Source organism: Oncorhynchus mykiss, chromosome 8 (assembly GCF_013265735.2).
Source record: "Oncorhynchus mykiss isolate Arlee chromosome 8, USDA_OmykA_1.1, whole genome shotgun sequence".
In the NCBI taxonomy this organism is placed as follows: Eukaryota; Metazoa; Chordata; class Actinopteri; order Salmoniformes; family Salmonidae; genus Oncorhynchus; species Oncorhynchus mykiss.
The window spans coordinates 20,357,149-20,372,428 of record NC_048572.1 but is presented as its reverse complement, the minus strand read 5'-3'; the positions used below and the strand labels follow the sequence as shown (position 1 = coordinate 20,372,428).

General features: G+C 36.9%; 1 protein-coding gene across 18 annotated transcripts in view; it reads right to left on the bottom strand.

Annotated features, from left to right (window-relative positions):
* The window catches only part of LOC110529565 (proteoglycan 4), an 84,715-nt gene that overhangs the window by 6,925 nt on the left and 62,510 nt on the right, over nucleotides 1-15,280 (bottom strand). For all 18 annotated transcript variants that reach the window (XM_036984996.1, XM_036984982.1, XM_036984986.1 and 15 more), the window contains 29 exons: nucleotides 14,659-14,706; nucleotides 14,521-14,559; nucleotides 14,375-14,443; nucleotides 13,982-14,125; nucleotides 13,831-13,866; nucleotides 13,657-13,683; nucleotides 13,491-13,538; nucleotides 13,353-13,391; nucleotides 13,207-13,275; nucleotides 13,011-13,058; nucleotides 10,523-10,570; nucleotides 10,381-10,419; nucleotides 10,237-10,305; nucleotides 10,101-10,148; nucleotides 9,844-9,987; nucleotides 9,694-9,729; nucleotides 9,520-9,546; nucleotides 9,354-9,401; nucleotides 9,229-9,267; nucleotides 9,083-9,151; nucleotides 8,886-8,933; nucleotides 7,677-7,724; nucleotides 7,539-7,577; nucleotides 7,393-7,461; nucleotides 7,000-7,143; nucleotides 6,849-6,884; nucleotides 1,770-1,802; nucleotides 898-948; nucleotides 60-104 (listed from right to left, as the gene is read on the bottom strand). In XM_036984996.1, the coding sequence (XP_036840891.1) occupies nucleotides 60-104; nucleotides 898-948; nucleotides 1,770-1,802; nucleotides 6,849-6,884; nucleotides 7,000-7,143; nucleotides 7,393-7,461; nucleotides 7,539-7,577; nucleotides 7,677-7,724; nucleotides 8,886-8,933; nucleotides 9,083-9,151; nucleotides 9,229-9,267; nucleotides 9,354-9,401; nucleotides 9,520-9,546; nucleotides 9,694-9,729; nucleotides 9,844-9,987; nucleotides 10,101-10,148; nucleotides 10,237-10,305; nucleotides 10,381-10,419; nucleotides 10,523-10,570; nucleotides 13,011-13,058; nucleotides 13,207-13,275; nucleotides 13,353-13,391; nucleotides 13,491-13,538; nucleotides 13,657-13,683; nucleotides 13,831-13,866; nucleotides 13,982-14,125; nucleotides 14,375-14,443; nucleotides 14,521-14,559; nucleotides 14,659-14,706 (1,647 nt within the window). The remainder of the gene's footprint in view (nucleotides 1-59; nucleotides 105-897; nucleotides 949-1,769; nucleotides 1,803-6,848; nucleotides 6,885-6,999; nucleotides 7,144-7,392; nucleotides 7,462-7,538; nucleotides 7,578-7,676; nucleotides 7,725-8,885; nucleotides 8,934-9,082; nucleotides 9,152-9,228; nucleotides 9,268-9,353; nucleotides 9,402-9,519; nucleotides 9,547-9,693; nucleotides 9,730-9,843; nucleotides 9,988-10,100; nucleotides 10,149-10,236; nucleotides 10,306-10,380; nucleotides 10,420-10,522; nucleotides 10,571-13,010; nucleotides 13,059-13,206; nucleotides 13,276-13,352; nucleotides 13,392-13,490; nucleotides 13,539-13,656; nucleotides 13,684-13,830; nucleotides 13,867-13,981; nucleotides 14,126-14,374; nucleotides 14,444-14,520; nucleotides 14,560-14,658; nucleotides 14,707-15,280) is intronic.

The window sequence follows — 15,280 nt, the reverse complement described above, 5'->3', positions numbered from 1 at the left end:
ACCATTTATGAGGAAAGGTACCAGTAATAAGAGTTATTTGATACTTTGAGCCGACGTACCTTTAGCCTCCTTCACAGCTTTCTTCTCAGTCTTCTCAGCTTTATCTGTGAGAGGAGAAAAATACATTTTTCTACATGCCATTTCACCCGTTCTTCAAACTCTGCTTATAATCTCAATCGTATTCTCTTCAAACTAACACAAAGTGACATAGCTGTAATTGCAGTTTTACCATGCATAAATTTAAGCTCTAATCATGTTACGAGTGACTGGTTTCATTTTTCAAGGGTTGTGAATTTTTCCCAACCAATGTATATAATAAGTGATGTGAAAGGGAATCATAGGAACGCTTATTCAGAACTGATCTGCCTAGTAAACAAAGTCATTCTGCCTGGCCTTTGTCTAAAACTATGCCATTTGACAGATCCAATTTCCAGTTGTCAACTAGTGTTTTGTGTTGATTAAGCATGAGAAAGATAACTGATGCTGGCATGTAATCAACCAATCACTATCATAATATATTATTATGCACGATATACTATTCACAAAAAAAATGTGCAGCTTTACAGGACACTAACAGAGGAAAAGAGAGTGTCCAGTCATAAAGAACATGACATTCACAAGGCTGATCCATGGACAAGGATCCATGGACAAAACAATGAATAAATAAAAAGACAATTGATGGCTATTTAGCATGACAAATGTATTCAAAACCTTGAAACCACTCACTCTTATCTACTCAAGTTTTAGGCAAATAAATAATTCATTAAGTCCTATATATACACATTTCTGTAAAAAAAAGAAAAAACTGACCTAGTTATCAATACAAACAAGATTTCTTGCTCAGCGATTGATTGAATATGGTCCCTATGGTTTTGATTTAGTTTTCTGTTTACTTACGTGGTTGAGTGGGCTGGGCTGTCTTCACAGAGAGTGTGGTTTCAGCTTTGGCTACAAGACAAAATAAACCAAAGTACTTTTACGATAACCTTAGTACCAGGTTGAGGGAGCATTTAGTACTATATACGCTGGGATAAAGCTTTTGCACCAACTACATTATTCAGTAAGAATGCATTATTCAACTTTAATTATCTAAACAGCTTTGAATTAGTTTTAATGGGAACAAATCGTTTGCAAAAAGCATTTAACCAATTTAATGACCAACGATAAGTCAATCTGTGTATAAAATCGGGTTTATAACACTTCCTGTCTACCAAACTTGAGAAATGAACTATGCATACACTAAACAGTGCTAGTGCTTCCACACATACAGTATGTCAAGGAAGGACTGAAATAACACAGAACAAACTCAATGCTGCACCACAATCTGTTGATTGATCACTCTAGTTGGCCGGGGGTGATTAATACTTAAATTGAGCCATTTGCCTCAGGTTTATTGATTAAAAGTGTTCTCCAGCCACACTTTGCGATAGGCTACATTTCAAATGGTCAATACCAGATTTGACTTCTATTCAGCCTAGTTCATTATTGGAATCTAGTGCTGTTGGCCCGTGTAGTAAAAGGCTGGAGCCCATCTCAAATACCCATTAGTCAGAGGATGAGGCATAGTCAAGCAAGGACTGCAATATCTTATCACTCAATTGGGAAAAAAAGGAGAAGCTGTTTGTAGTTGTGTAAACAGACATACTGCAAAGACACTGCTATGGTAGCTAAGTTTGATCAAACCTAATCCTTTTTTTATTCAATAGCAGCATCTATTCAATTCATACTAGAGCAATGTATTTGCATATTGTTATATGAATCGAACTCACCATCTGATGTCTTCACATCCTTTACCTTGTCTTCTTCTCATGCAAGAAGGGGGAAAAATGTATATGAGTGGTATGTATTCCTCTTATCTAGCTGGAAGGTTTACACATCAAACAGTAGAAGCATGAACATCTTAGCAGTCATTCAGGTCAATCTATGTTACAAACCCAAATAGATTCTTGTCTCTTTTAAAACTGGATGAAGATTATATTACACATACTCTACTCATATTTTCATATCCTTGTGTGGAAACGTATAAATCAGGTTCAGTGTTGTCTGCAGTCCTGTAAGACATACAGTAGGAATCTGGGTTTTGACCCCAATAAGAATCCAATCAAAGGCCACAAATGCAAATCTCCTTCATAGCTACCGGTCTTGCCTACACAACATTCTACAATATCACCAGCATGTTTTTTATTTTATTTTATTTTACCTTTATTTAACTAGGCAAGTCAGTTAAGAACAAATTCTTATTTTCAATGACGGCCTAGGAACAGTTGGTTAACTGCCTGTTCAGGGGCAGAACGACAGATTTGTACCTTGTCAGCTCGGGGGTTTGAACCTTCCGGTTACTAATCCAACGCTCTAACCACTAGGCTACCCTGATCATTCACAAAATACGTTTCAGCACGAAGCTCTACAAAACAATAATTCAAGTTGAATTTGTAAAGGGCCTTTAAAGTGTATCTTGGTTGGTCTAAATTACCCCAGAGTAAAGCTAGGATAAAATGTGAAGTGTGTTTTTTTATGGTTAAAGGCAAACTCTTGAGAATCTCACAAAGCTACCAGATTCTTTGTTTGGAACTACACAAGGGAGATAAACCGTTAAAATCTGTTATTCATACAAATGAAAATAGATGCATTGGTTATGCAAAAGGATACGTAATATCCAGAAAATACCCTATTTCACCCTACTGTAGGCCTATCATCAATATATACAAATTAGAGCAAATGAAGTGTCTTGAGTAATGTAACTTGATTTTTTAAAATTTCACCTAGTTTTAATATTCTGTAATAAAGAGCACATGTTCAACTTAATAAAAAAACACTTTTTCCCATCACAAGATCTAAAAAAAACACTATAGTACAGTACCGTACTATAGTACAGTACTATAGTACAATACTACAGTGCCTTCAGAAAGTATTCATACCTCTTGACTTATTCCATGTTTTGTTGTGTTACAGCCTGAATTTAAAAAAAATCAATACATGTCATTGACTTAATCTTTCTGGGTAAGTCTTGGAGATTGTTGCACACCTGGATTGTGCAAATATTTGCACATTATTCTTGAAGCTCTGTCAAATTGCTAGTCAGCCATAGATTTTCAAGACGATTTGAGTCAAAACTGTAAAAGCTTTTCTAGTAGAAAGAGGAGGAAGGGAAGCGCTACTAAGGTACACAATAGTACATTTTGGTAGATAGAAGGTGCTCTTTGGTAAAAGGGGTAAATTGGTAATCAAAAAGAAAGGAGGACCAAGGCACTCTTCATATAATTAATTTAAATGCCTTTATTAGTATGGCATGTTCAATAGAAACAAAGTTTTTTGAAACCGACGCGTTTCGACTACATGGCCTTCATCAGGGAGTACTCTCCAAGACTTACCCAGAAAGATTAAGTCAATGACATGTATTTTTTAAATTAGTTTTTTTTAATCAATTTTGAGTACTCCCTGACGAAGGCCATGTAGCCGAAACGCGTCGGTTTAAAAAAAACATTGTTTCTATTGAACATGCCATACTAATAAAGGCATTTGAATTAATTATATGAAGAGTGCCTTGGTAAAATCTTTTCCTTTATGATTTTGACTGTGCTTAGCTCTATTCCATTTGTTTTTATCCTAAAAAAAAACTCCCTAGTCCTTGCCGATGACAAGAATACCCATAACATGATGCAGCCACCACTATGCTTGAAAATATGAAGAGTGATGTGCTGTGTTGGATTTGCCCCAAACATAACGCTTTGTATTCAGGAAATAAAGTTTATTTCTTTGCCACATTTTTTGCAGTTTTACTTTAGTGCCTTATTGCAAATATAATGCATGTTATGGAATATATGTATTCTGTACAGGCTTACTTCTTTTCACTCTGTCATTTAGGTTAGTATTGTGTAGTAACTCCAAGATTGTTGATTCATCCTCCATTTACTCCTATCACAGCCATTAAACTCTCTAACTGTTTTAAAGTCACCATTGGCCTCATGGTGAAATCCCTTTCCTTACTCTCCGGTAACTGAGTTAGGAATGACGCCTGTATCTTTGTAGTGTCTGGGTGTATTGATACACCATCTATAGTGTAATTAATAACTTCACCATGCTCAAAGGGATATTCAATGTCAGCCAAAAAGAGTAGAACCTGCTCACCAGATTTTACACTTTGATTTGACTAGATGTTGAATGTCTCTTTGAAAAATTATTTCAAAAAGGAGTTCAGTTCACGTAACAGGGTTGACCTTAAAATGAGGGATAGTTATTTTAAAGAAAATAACTTTAAATCTTCCTAGAAATCACAGAGGATGCATGGAGGGACAGGTCAAAATGCTGAATTTTGGCACTTTAACATGTCTTTATTCATATAACACAAACAGATTTATTGAATTTTCCATGTGGTCTATATGAAAGGGAACTTAATTTAATATACCAGGCTTTTAAAATCCAATGTGTGCGTACAATTTCTCTTAATATCAATATCAAAGGGCACTCATTTCGTGAAACGACCCATATATTGTTAACCATATTTGTTTTGTTAACACAGATGTGCCAGTGTTTGTGTTTTATTTTAGGGTTCAAGTCCTTGAAGGGAATTACATCTGAATGTTGTTTTTCCAAACACATTACCCAGCTAAATAAAACACCACTTTGCTCTACCATGCAGACACACCACAGGCGATATAGAGAAGGATCCCACTGTAATGGTCTAGAAACAGGGAGGAAACGAGGCGTTGGGGTGGGTGGAGCAGAACATATGTTGAATGCAGACTGAGAAGAACTGCCAGGTTATTAAAACTTGAACTCTACATATAACTAGTCAGGAGAGTGTTAACAGTCAGGAAGCCCATATGACAGATTCCAGCCTGCACTAACCTGATTGCCCCATGCTCCTCAGAATATGAAGACAATGTATCATGTGTTTTAATATGTGTGTGTAACCTTTATTTAACTCGGCAAATCAATTCTTATTTACAATGACGGCCTACACCGGCCAAACCCGGACCGCACTATGGGACTCCCAATCCCAGCCAGATGTGATGCAGCCTGGATTCAAACCAAGGACAGCAGTGGCGCTTCTTGCACTGAGACACGGTGCCTTAGACCGCTGCGCCACTCGGGAACAGTACAAATGTAGCATGTTAATTTGAGCCAGTTTGCTAGAGCAGGAAAATAATTCTGCAGCAACAGGAAATGTGAATTATTATTATTAATGGACTTTTTTGTAGGGGTTGATACATTTTTACAAGGGAAAATCCTGTTTGAAAATGCAAAGTGGGAATTACAAACATCAGACGCTTTTATAAACATCAAATACATGTCTACAAGTTGTTACAAGTTTAAAATGTCCTGCCCCTGAACATGGCAGTTAACCCACTGTTCGTAGGATGTCATTGTAAATAAGATTTTGTTCTTAACTGACTTGCCTAGTTAAATAAAGCACAAATATAAAATAATTAAACATATCCATGTTATGGGGTTTTCACTAGCTTCTATAGCCACAAAGTCAGATTCCACTGCCACAAAGTCCAAAATGTGTTTTCTGGTCTTTATTTAAGGTTAGGGTTAGGCATAAGGTTAGCAGTGTGGTTAAGGTTAGGAATAGGTTTAAAATCATATGTTAAGAAGATCAATTGATGAAATGGACAGGGTTATGACTTTGTGGATATAGAAACTAGTGATGACCACGTTATGGGCTTCTCTGGGGGTTGCTATAGTAACATGATGGAGGCTTGTGTATGTGATAACGGTTATCACCAACATGGGAATGTGAACAGCACAATCTTATTAACATCAAACAATAGAAGGAAGAAATACTGGATGTATTACAGATGTTGCAGCATCGTTCTGAAGGACTGTGTCAATAAAAATGCATACTATACAGTAATCAAAATAAATAGCTACCATCAGTAAAATAGTGAGATATTATATATTGTGTACAAAGCAGAGCTCCCACTCCGCTAATAGGAGTCATCCTTCAGGGTTGAATCACCATTACGTACATCATGGGAGAGAACTGATTAACTGCTGTAGGTCACATGTTTAACACTCTACTGTTTGAAGTGTTAACCTGTTTGACTCAGCTGGCAGGACATGAGTTGATCCACTCAAAACACAGTCAAATCATTCTTACCTTTTGTTAAGGGAATTTTTATCAATGATGACTAATTATGTATACATTTCAATCAGGACTGACTAATCAGAATACTATTATGTTACTGTATATGTACTAACCAGAATACTATTATGTTGCTGTATATGTATGAGTTTTCTTTCTTGATCCCAGTGCTGAATATAATGTGTGTATATGTGGTCAAGAGTTAGAACAATGACTGTCTGTTCCTTGGTAGAAATGAATGAACGATATCTTCAGACTGGCTAGAATTCTTATCTACACGAGAAGACCTTGGCTCATAAATTATATTAAATTGGTAAGGAGACGGATGTGGGAAGGCTTGAGATACTGCCTTTGTACCAGGGTGGGAGAAGAGACGGGTTGGTACTGGAACTAATGACGTCATTTTCAGTTCATAACCTGTGGTAACCTGTATCGTGTTCAGTACTCTCATGAATAAACTCTGCTGATTGACTTTAAGACTGGGCTCTGTCCATTATTATAGCATAAGGGTCTTACAAATCCTTATGAATTGACAGAGTGTTTAATTTTAATTGGGTGTTAGAGCAATTAAATTCCTTTAACACCTTTTTTCTCTGCCGCTTTTGGTTTCTCTTTTGCTGATGGAAAACGTTTTGATTAAGTTAGTGTTCAGTAAATTGCATTCAAAAGAAAAATAATGAAAGATTATATACTGTTTGTAAAATACTGTTAATGCTGAGTTTCTGCCCTACACACCGTTACGACGGATACATTTTACCTGTCTCAGGTTCTTTGGATAGCTTCTCCTCCGTCACTGCAGGAGATAAAAGTGTTAGAACAGTTAAACAGCATGTTTCCAATTGTCATTGTATCTAACTGAAAATAATCTATATTTAGTTTGATGAACTTTTGCATTGATGTTTGGTTACCTTTGGTTGTAGGGATGGGTCTCATAGCGACAACTCTAGCCATGGCTTTTACCATTGGCACCACTACATTTGTGTGGTTCCCTTTCCTCATAGTGGGGACTCTCGGAGTGGCTTTCTCTTTTAGGGGCTCAGGTTCTGAAACAACTGGTGCAAAAAAAACATTTTTTATTACATTATGTACTCATAAAGCATACCAATAATAATCTCCTTGATTGAAAAAGTTAATTATGCCAAATTGGGATTAAGAAGCGCTATACCATTCTTTACAAGCGACCATTCAGCTTTGGCTTTTGCAGCACGAAGTTCTGAGATAAACAAGACATGTGAGATGTGTTTCACTACAACTAATAGTAAGCATTTACTCAAGTTAACATTTGTGAAATACAATATTACCTTTCTTGGAAGTGCTTGTGGTCGTCTTGGTAGTGTTTGTCTTCACTTTTTCTTTGGAGATTGCAGGCTCTAAAACCATAATATATCCACAGTTAGAATATATGTTTATTCATCAAATGAAATAACTTGATCTAAGTTGTTGTTACCTTTCTTCGTAGGAGTTATTTTGTCCTTTCCCACAGGCTCTGAAACAATGAAAATACAAAATATGCTCATCATTCAAAATACAGTATTCATATAACTCAATGTTGCATTGTGAATCCCATAGCAACTATATTCATTATCTTTCTTGGCAGCTGTTGTTTTAGCTTTATCTTTGGAAACAGCAACCTCTAAAACAAAGAACACAGACCAAACACGTAATTTCACCAACTGAACAACTCTGAATTTACCAAAGGTGGACTCCAATGAAGTTGTAGAAACATCTGAAGGCTAATCAATGGAAACATGTAGCACCTGAGCTCAACTTCAAGTCTCATAGCAAAGGGTCTGAATACTTATGTAAATAAGGTATTTCTGTTTTTTTTTATATAAATTTGCTTAAATTTCTAACAACCTGTTTTAGCTCTGCCATTATGGGGTTTTGTGTGTAGATTGCTGAGGATTTTTATTTATTTAATACATTTTTGAACAAGGCTGTAACATAAGAAAATGTGGAAAAAAGTAAAGGGGTCTGAATACTTTCCAATGCAGTGTATAAAATAAACGGTGCCTAGGTGTAAGTTGCGCGTCATTACTTCACAGGAGAGCCATTTGATTGTAAACTTTAAAAAAATAATCTAAATATGTTTTTTGGCAGAAATGCCTTCTGGATCATGTGGACTTTCATGTGCCTTTATAACAAACTTGTATGCCATCTGTAAATACAATTACAATTGTTAATTAAGAGCCTAGTTGGTTTAGCCATGAAAAAAGATAGGAACCTTCCTGTTAGGCATGTTTGGCTGAGATAATGGGTGGGCTGGACATGCCGAGAGATGAGTTTGGATCGGTCTGCCATGTAGCACGCTCCTGTCTATAACAGAAGCTGGTCAGTATGTGTAGGTAATCCTTCCTAACGCGTATTTTTTCAAAAGATATCACAAAATGGAATTGAAAAGGTGTTGCTCTCCACTTTCTGGAGGACCGAGTTTTGAAATCAGTGGAATGCCCGGTGGAATTGGAGTATGATGGCTAAGGATATGGAGAAATTTCTGCCGTTTGAAATGGAGTTGAAAAATGGGAAGGGAGTTGAAAAGAGAACACAGAAGACTGTTGCATAAAACACCTTTCTCCGGATTACATCTTCAAACTAAGGGCAACCATGGCATCCGTGACAGAGAGCGAGAAACGTCCATCCATGTATACGACGGGTAAGATAGTCTAGCTAGCTACATTTTCTCATTTTGTCAGAAAGTTATTTTCATTTCAAGTTAAAGTATACTATTAGCTAGCGAACATTAGCTCGCTAGCTAACGTTAGGTGTAATATTATTACAACATGCAATAAAGTACCTTTCTTCATTGTGGTAGGTTTTGTCTTTTCTTTGGAGACAACAGCTTCTTGGAATGACAACATCATGCTCAATATTTTCCAATAAAAGTCAAGCATGCAGTTATGTTAATAATAATGCACTACGAAACCACAAGCTTTTAACTACAACTAATAGTAAGCATCTACTCAAGTTAACATTTGTGAAAAACAGTATTACCTTTTTTGGAAGTGCTTGTGGTTGTCTTGGTAGTGCTTGTCTTGGCTTTTTCTTTGGAGATTGCAGGCTCTAAAACCATAATATATCCACAGTTAGAATATATGTTAATTCATCAAATTAAATAACTTGATCTAAGTTGTTGTTACCTTTCTTTGTAGGAGTTATTTGGTCCTTTTCCACAGGCCCTGAAACAATGAAAAAACTAAATATATTCATCATTAAAAATACAGTATTCATACAACTCAGTGTTGCAACTAAACGTATTTGTTACCTTTCTTGGCAGCTGTTGTTTTAGCTTTATCTTTGGAAACAACATCATCTGAAACAAAGAACACAGAACAAACACGTAATTTCACCCACTGAACAACTCTAAAAGGAAAACATATGTAACATGTCTGGAAATAAATCCACTCAAAACAAGGTCAAATTATTCACACCTTTTTTCTCTGCCGCTTTTGGTTTCTCTTTTGGTGATGGAAAACGTTTTGATTAATTTATTATTCAGTAAATTACATGCAAGATTTAAAAAATGAAAGACGATATACTTGTTTGTATAATATTTCTAATGGCCGGTTTCTGCCCTACACACCGTTACGACGGATACATTTTACCTGTCTCAGGTTCTTTGGATAGCTTCTCCTCCGTCACTGCAGGAGATAAAATGTTAGAACAGTTAAACAGCAGGTTTCCAATTGTCATTGTATCTAACTGAAAATAATCTATATTTAGTTTGATGAACTTTTGCATTGCTGTTTGGTTACCTTTTGGTGTAGGGATGGGTCTTATAGCGACAACTCTAGCCATGGCTTTTACCATTGGCACCACTACATTTGTGTGGTTCCCTTTCCTCATAGTGGGGACTCTTGGAGTGGCTTTCTCTTTTAGGGGCTCAGGTTCTGAAACAACTGGTGCAAAAAAAACATTTTTTATTACATTATGTACTCATAAAGCATACCAATAATAATCTCCTTGATTGAAAAAGTTAATTAAGACAAGTTGGGATTAAGAAGCGCTATACCATTCTTTACAAGCGACCATTCAGCTTTGGCTTTTGCAGCACGAAGTTCTGAGATAAACAAGACATGTGAGAAGCATTTCACTACAACTAATAGTAAGCATCTACTCAAGTTAACATCTGTGAAATACAATTTTACCTTTCTTGGAAGTGCTTGTGGTTGTCTTGGTAGTGCTTGTCTTGACTTTTTCTTTGTAGATTGCAGGCTCTAAAACCATAATATATCCACAGTTAGAATATGTTAATTCATCAAATGAAATAACTTGATCTAAGTTGTTGTTACCTTTCTTCGTAGGAGTTAATTTGTCCTTTGCCACAGGCTCTGAAACAATGAGAATACAAAATATGCTCATCATTCAAAATACATTATTCATACAACTCAATGTTATGTTGTGAATCCCATAGCAACTAAATATATTCGTTACCTTTCTTGGCAGCTGTTGTTTTAGCTTTATCTTTGGAAACAACAACCTCTGAAACAAAGAACACAGACCAAACACTTAATTTCACCAACTGAACAACTCTGAAAGGAAAAAGTATACAGTGACTATGGAAATAATTCTGACCTCTTCACTATTTCCACATTTGACTAATTAAGTTATAGGCTTATCCTAATATTGATTTAATTATTTTTCCCCCTCATCAGTCTACACACAATGACAAATCAAAATTAGGTTTTTAGAATTTGTTGCCAACTTATATAAAAAGGAAATGTAATATCACATTTACATAAGTATTCAGACCCTTTACTTAGTACTTTGTTGAAGCATATTTGGCAGTGTTTACAGCCTTGATTTTTGGGTATGACTCTACAAGCTTGGCACAGCTGTAGTTGGGGAGTTTCTCCCATTCTTCTCTGCCAGGTTGGATGGAGAGTGTCGGTGCACAGCTATTTTCAGGTCTCTCCAGAGATGTTCGATCAGGTTCATGTCCGGGCTCTGGCGCGGCCACTCATCGACATTCAGAGACTTGTCATGAAGCCACTTCATGTTGTCTTGGCTGTTTGTTTAGGGATGTTGTAATGTCGGAAGTTGAACCTTTACACCAGTTGGAGGTCCTGAGCACTCTGGAGTAGGGTTTCATCATGGATCTCTCTGTACTTTTCTCTGTTCATCTTTCCCTCGATCAGGACTAGTTTCCCAGTCCCTGCCGCTGATCAACGTCCCCACAGCATGATACTGCCACCACCGTGCTTCACCGTAGGGATGGTGCCAGGTTTCCTCCAGATGTGACGCTTGGCATTCAGGTCAAAGAGTTCAATCTTGGTTTCATCAGACCAGAGAATCTTGTTTCTCATGGTCTGGGAGTCTTTAGGTGCCTCTTGGCAAACTACAAGCAGCTGTCATAGGCCTTTTACTGAAGAGTGACTTCAGTCTGGCCACTCTACCATAAAGGTATGATTGGTGGAGTGCTGCCGAGATGGTTGTCCTTCTAGAAGGTTCTCCCTTCGCCACGGTAACTCTAGAGCTCAATCAGAGTTACCATCGGGTTCTTGTTCACCTCCCTGACCAAGGCCCATCTCCCCAGATGTCTCAGTTTGGCCAGGCGACCAGCTCTAGGAAGAGTCTTGGTGGTTCCATACTTCTTCCATTTAAGAATGATGGAGGCCGCTGTGTTCTTGGGGACGTTCAATCCTGCAGAAATGTTTTCGTACCCTTCCCCAGATCGGAGCCTCAAAACAATCCTATCTCGGAGCTCTTCGACCTCATGGCTTGTTTTTTGCTCTGACGTGCACAGTCAACTGTGGGACCTTATATAGACAGGTGTGTGCCTTTTCAAATCATGTCCAATCAATTGAATTTACCAAAGGTGGACTCCAATGAAGTTGTAGAAACATCTGAAGGCTGATCAATGGAAACATGATGCACCTGAGCTCAACTTCGAGTCTCATAGCAAAGGGTCTGAATACTTATGTAAATAAGGTATTTCTGTTATTTAGATTTAAAAAATTTGCTAGCATTTCTAACAACCTGTTTTAGCTTTGCCATTATGGGGTTTTGTGTGTAGATTGCTGAGGATTTTCATTTATTTAATACATTTTTTGAATAAAGCTGTAACGTAAGAAAATGTGGAAAAAGGTCAAGGGGTCTGAATACTTTCCAAAGGCAGTGTATAAAATAAACGGTGCCTAGGCGTAAGTTGCGCGTCATTACTTCACAGGAGAGCCATTTGAATGTACACTTAAAAAAAAAAATCTAAATATGTTTTTTTGGCAGAAATGCCTTCTGGATCATGTGGACTTTCATGTGCCTTTATAACAAACTTGTATGCCATCTGTAAATACAAATACAATTGTTAATTAAGAGCCTAGTTGGTTTAGCCATGAAAAAAGATAGGAACCTTCCTGTTATGCATGTTTGGCTGAGATAATGGGTGGGCTGGACATGCCGAGAGATGAGTTCGGATCGGTCTGCCATGTAGCACGCTCCTGTCTATAACAGAAGCTGGTCAGTATGTGTAGGTAATCCTTTCTAACGCTGCTTTTTTCAAAAGATATCACAAAGTGGAATTGAAAAGGTGTTGCTCTCCACTTTCTGGAGGACCGAGTTTTGAAATCAGTGGAATGCCCGGTGGAATTGAAGTATGATGGCTAAGGATATGGAGAAATTTCTGCCATTTGATTGCAAATATGGAAAGGGAGTTGAAAAGAGAACACAGAAGACTGCTGCATAAACACCTGTCTCCGGATTACATCTTCAAACTAAGGGCAACCATGGCATCTGTGACAGAGAGGGAGAAACGTCCATCCATGTATATGACGGGTATGATAGTCTAGCTAGCTACATTTTCAGATATGGCATGTTTCTCATTTTGTCAGAAAGTTGTTTTCATTTCAAGTATACTATTAGCCAGCTAACATTAGCTCGCTAGCTAATGTTAGGTGTAATATTATTACAACATGCAATAAAGTACCTTTCTTCATTGTGATAGGTTTTGTCTTTTCTTTGGAGACCACAGCTTCTGGAATGAAAACATCATGCTCAATATTTTCCAATAAAAGTCAAGCATGCAGTTAACTTATTAATAATGCACTACAAAACCACAAGCTTTTAACTACAACTGATAGTAAGCATCTACTCAAGTTAACATTTGTGAAAAACAGTATTACCTTTTTTGGAAGTGCTTGTGGTCGTCTTGGTAGTGCTTGTCTTGGCTTTTTCTTTGGAGATTGCAGGCTCTAAAACCATAATATATCCACCGTTAGAATATATGTTAATTCATCAAATTAAATAACTTGATCTAAGTTGTAGTTACCTTTCTTTGTAGGAGTTATTTTGCCCTTTTCCACAGGCTCTGAAACAATGAAAATGCAAAATATGCTCATCATTCAAAATACAGTATTCATACAACTCAATGTTGCATTGTGAATCCCATAGCAACTATATTCCTTACCTTTCTTGGCAGCTGTTGTTTTAGCTTTATCTTTGGAAACAACAACCTCTGAAACAAAGAATGCAGACCAAAAAATTACATTCACCCACTGAACAACTCTAAAAGGAAAACCTAAATAACATGTCTGGAAATAAATCCACTCAAATCACAGTCAAATTATTCACACCTTTTTTCTCTGCCGCTTTTGGTTTCTCTTTCGGTGATGGAAAACATTTTGATTAATTTATTATCCAGTAAATTACATGCAAGATTTTAAAAATGAAAGACGATATACTTGTTTGTATAATATTTCTATTGGCCGGTTTCTGCCCTACACACCGTTACGACGGATACATTTTACCTGTCTCAGGTTCTTTGGATAGCTTCTCCTCCGTCACTGCAGGATATAAAATGTTAGAACAGTTAAACAGCATGTTTCCAATTGTCATTGATTTCTAACTGAAAATAATCTATATTTAATTTGATGAACTTTTGCATTGCTGTTTGGTTACCTTTTGTTGTAGGGATGGGTCTTATAGCGACAACTCTAGCCATGGCTTTTACCATTGGCACCACTACATTTGTGTGGTTCCCTTTCCTTATAGTGGGGACTCTCAGAGTGGCTTTCTCTTTTAGGGGCTCAGGTTCTGAAACAACTGGTGCAGAGACAAATTATTTTATTACATTATGTACTCATAAAGCATACCAGTAATAATCACCTTGATTAAAAAAGTTAATTAAGACAAGTTGGGATTAAGAAGCGCTATACCATTCTTTACAAGCGACCATTCAGCTTTGGCTTTTGCAGCACGAAGTGCTGAGATAAACAAGACATGTGAGAAGCGTTTCACTACAACTAATAGTAAGCATCTACTCAAGTTAACATCTGTGAAATACAATATTACCTTTCTTGGAAGTGCTTGTGGTTGTCTTGGTAGTGCTTGTCTTGACTTTTTCTTTGGAGATTGCAGGCTCTAAAACCATAATATATCCACAGTTAGAATATATTTTAATTCATCAAATGAAATAACTTGATCTAAGTTGTTGTTACCTTTCTTCGTAGGAGTTATTTTGCCCTTTTCCACAGGCTCTGAAACAATGAAAATACAAAATATGCTCATCATTCAAAATACAGTATTCATACAACTCAATGTTGCATTGTGAATCCCATAGCAACTATATTCGTTACCTTTCTTGGCAGCTGTTGTTTTAGCTTTATCTTTGGAAACAACAACCTCTGAAACAAAGAACACAGACCAATAACTTAATTTCACCAACTGAACAACTCTAAAAGGAAAACGTATACAGTGACTAAGGAAAGAATTCTGACCTCTTCACTATTTCTACATTTTACTAAATAAGTTACAGGCTTATTCTAAAATTGATTAAATAATTTCTTCCCCCTCATCAATCTACACACAATACCCCACAATGACAAATCAAAAATAGGTTGTTAGAATTTGTTGCCAATTTATATTTAAAAAGAAATGTAGTATCATATTTACATAAGTATTCAGACCCTTTACTTAGTACTTTGTTGAAGCACCTTTGGCAGTGTTTACATCCTTGATTATTGGGTATGACTCTACAAGCTTGGCACACCTGTAGTTGGGGAGTTTCTCCCATTCTTCTCTGCCAGGTTGGATGGAGTGTCGGTGCACAGCTATTTTCAGGTCTCTCCAGAGATGTTCGATCAGGTTCATGTCCGGGCTCTGGCGGGGCCACTCATGGACATTCAGAGACTTGTCATGAAGCCACTTCATGTTGTCTTGGCAGTTTGTTTAGGGACGTTGTAATGTCGGAAGTTGAAC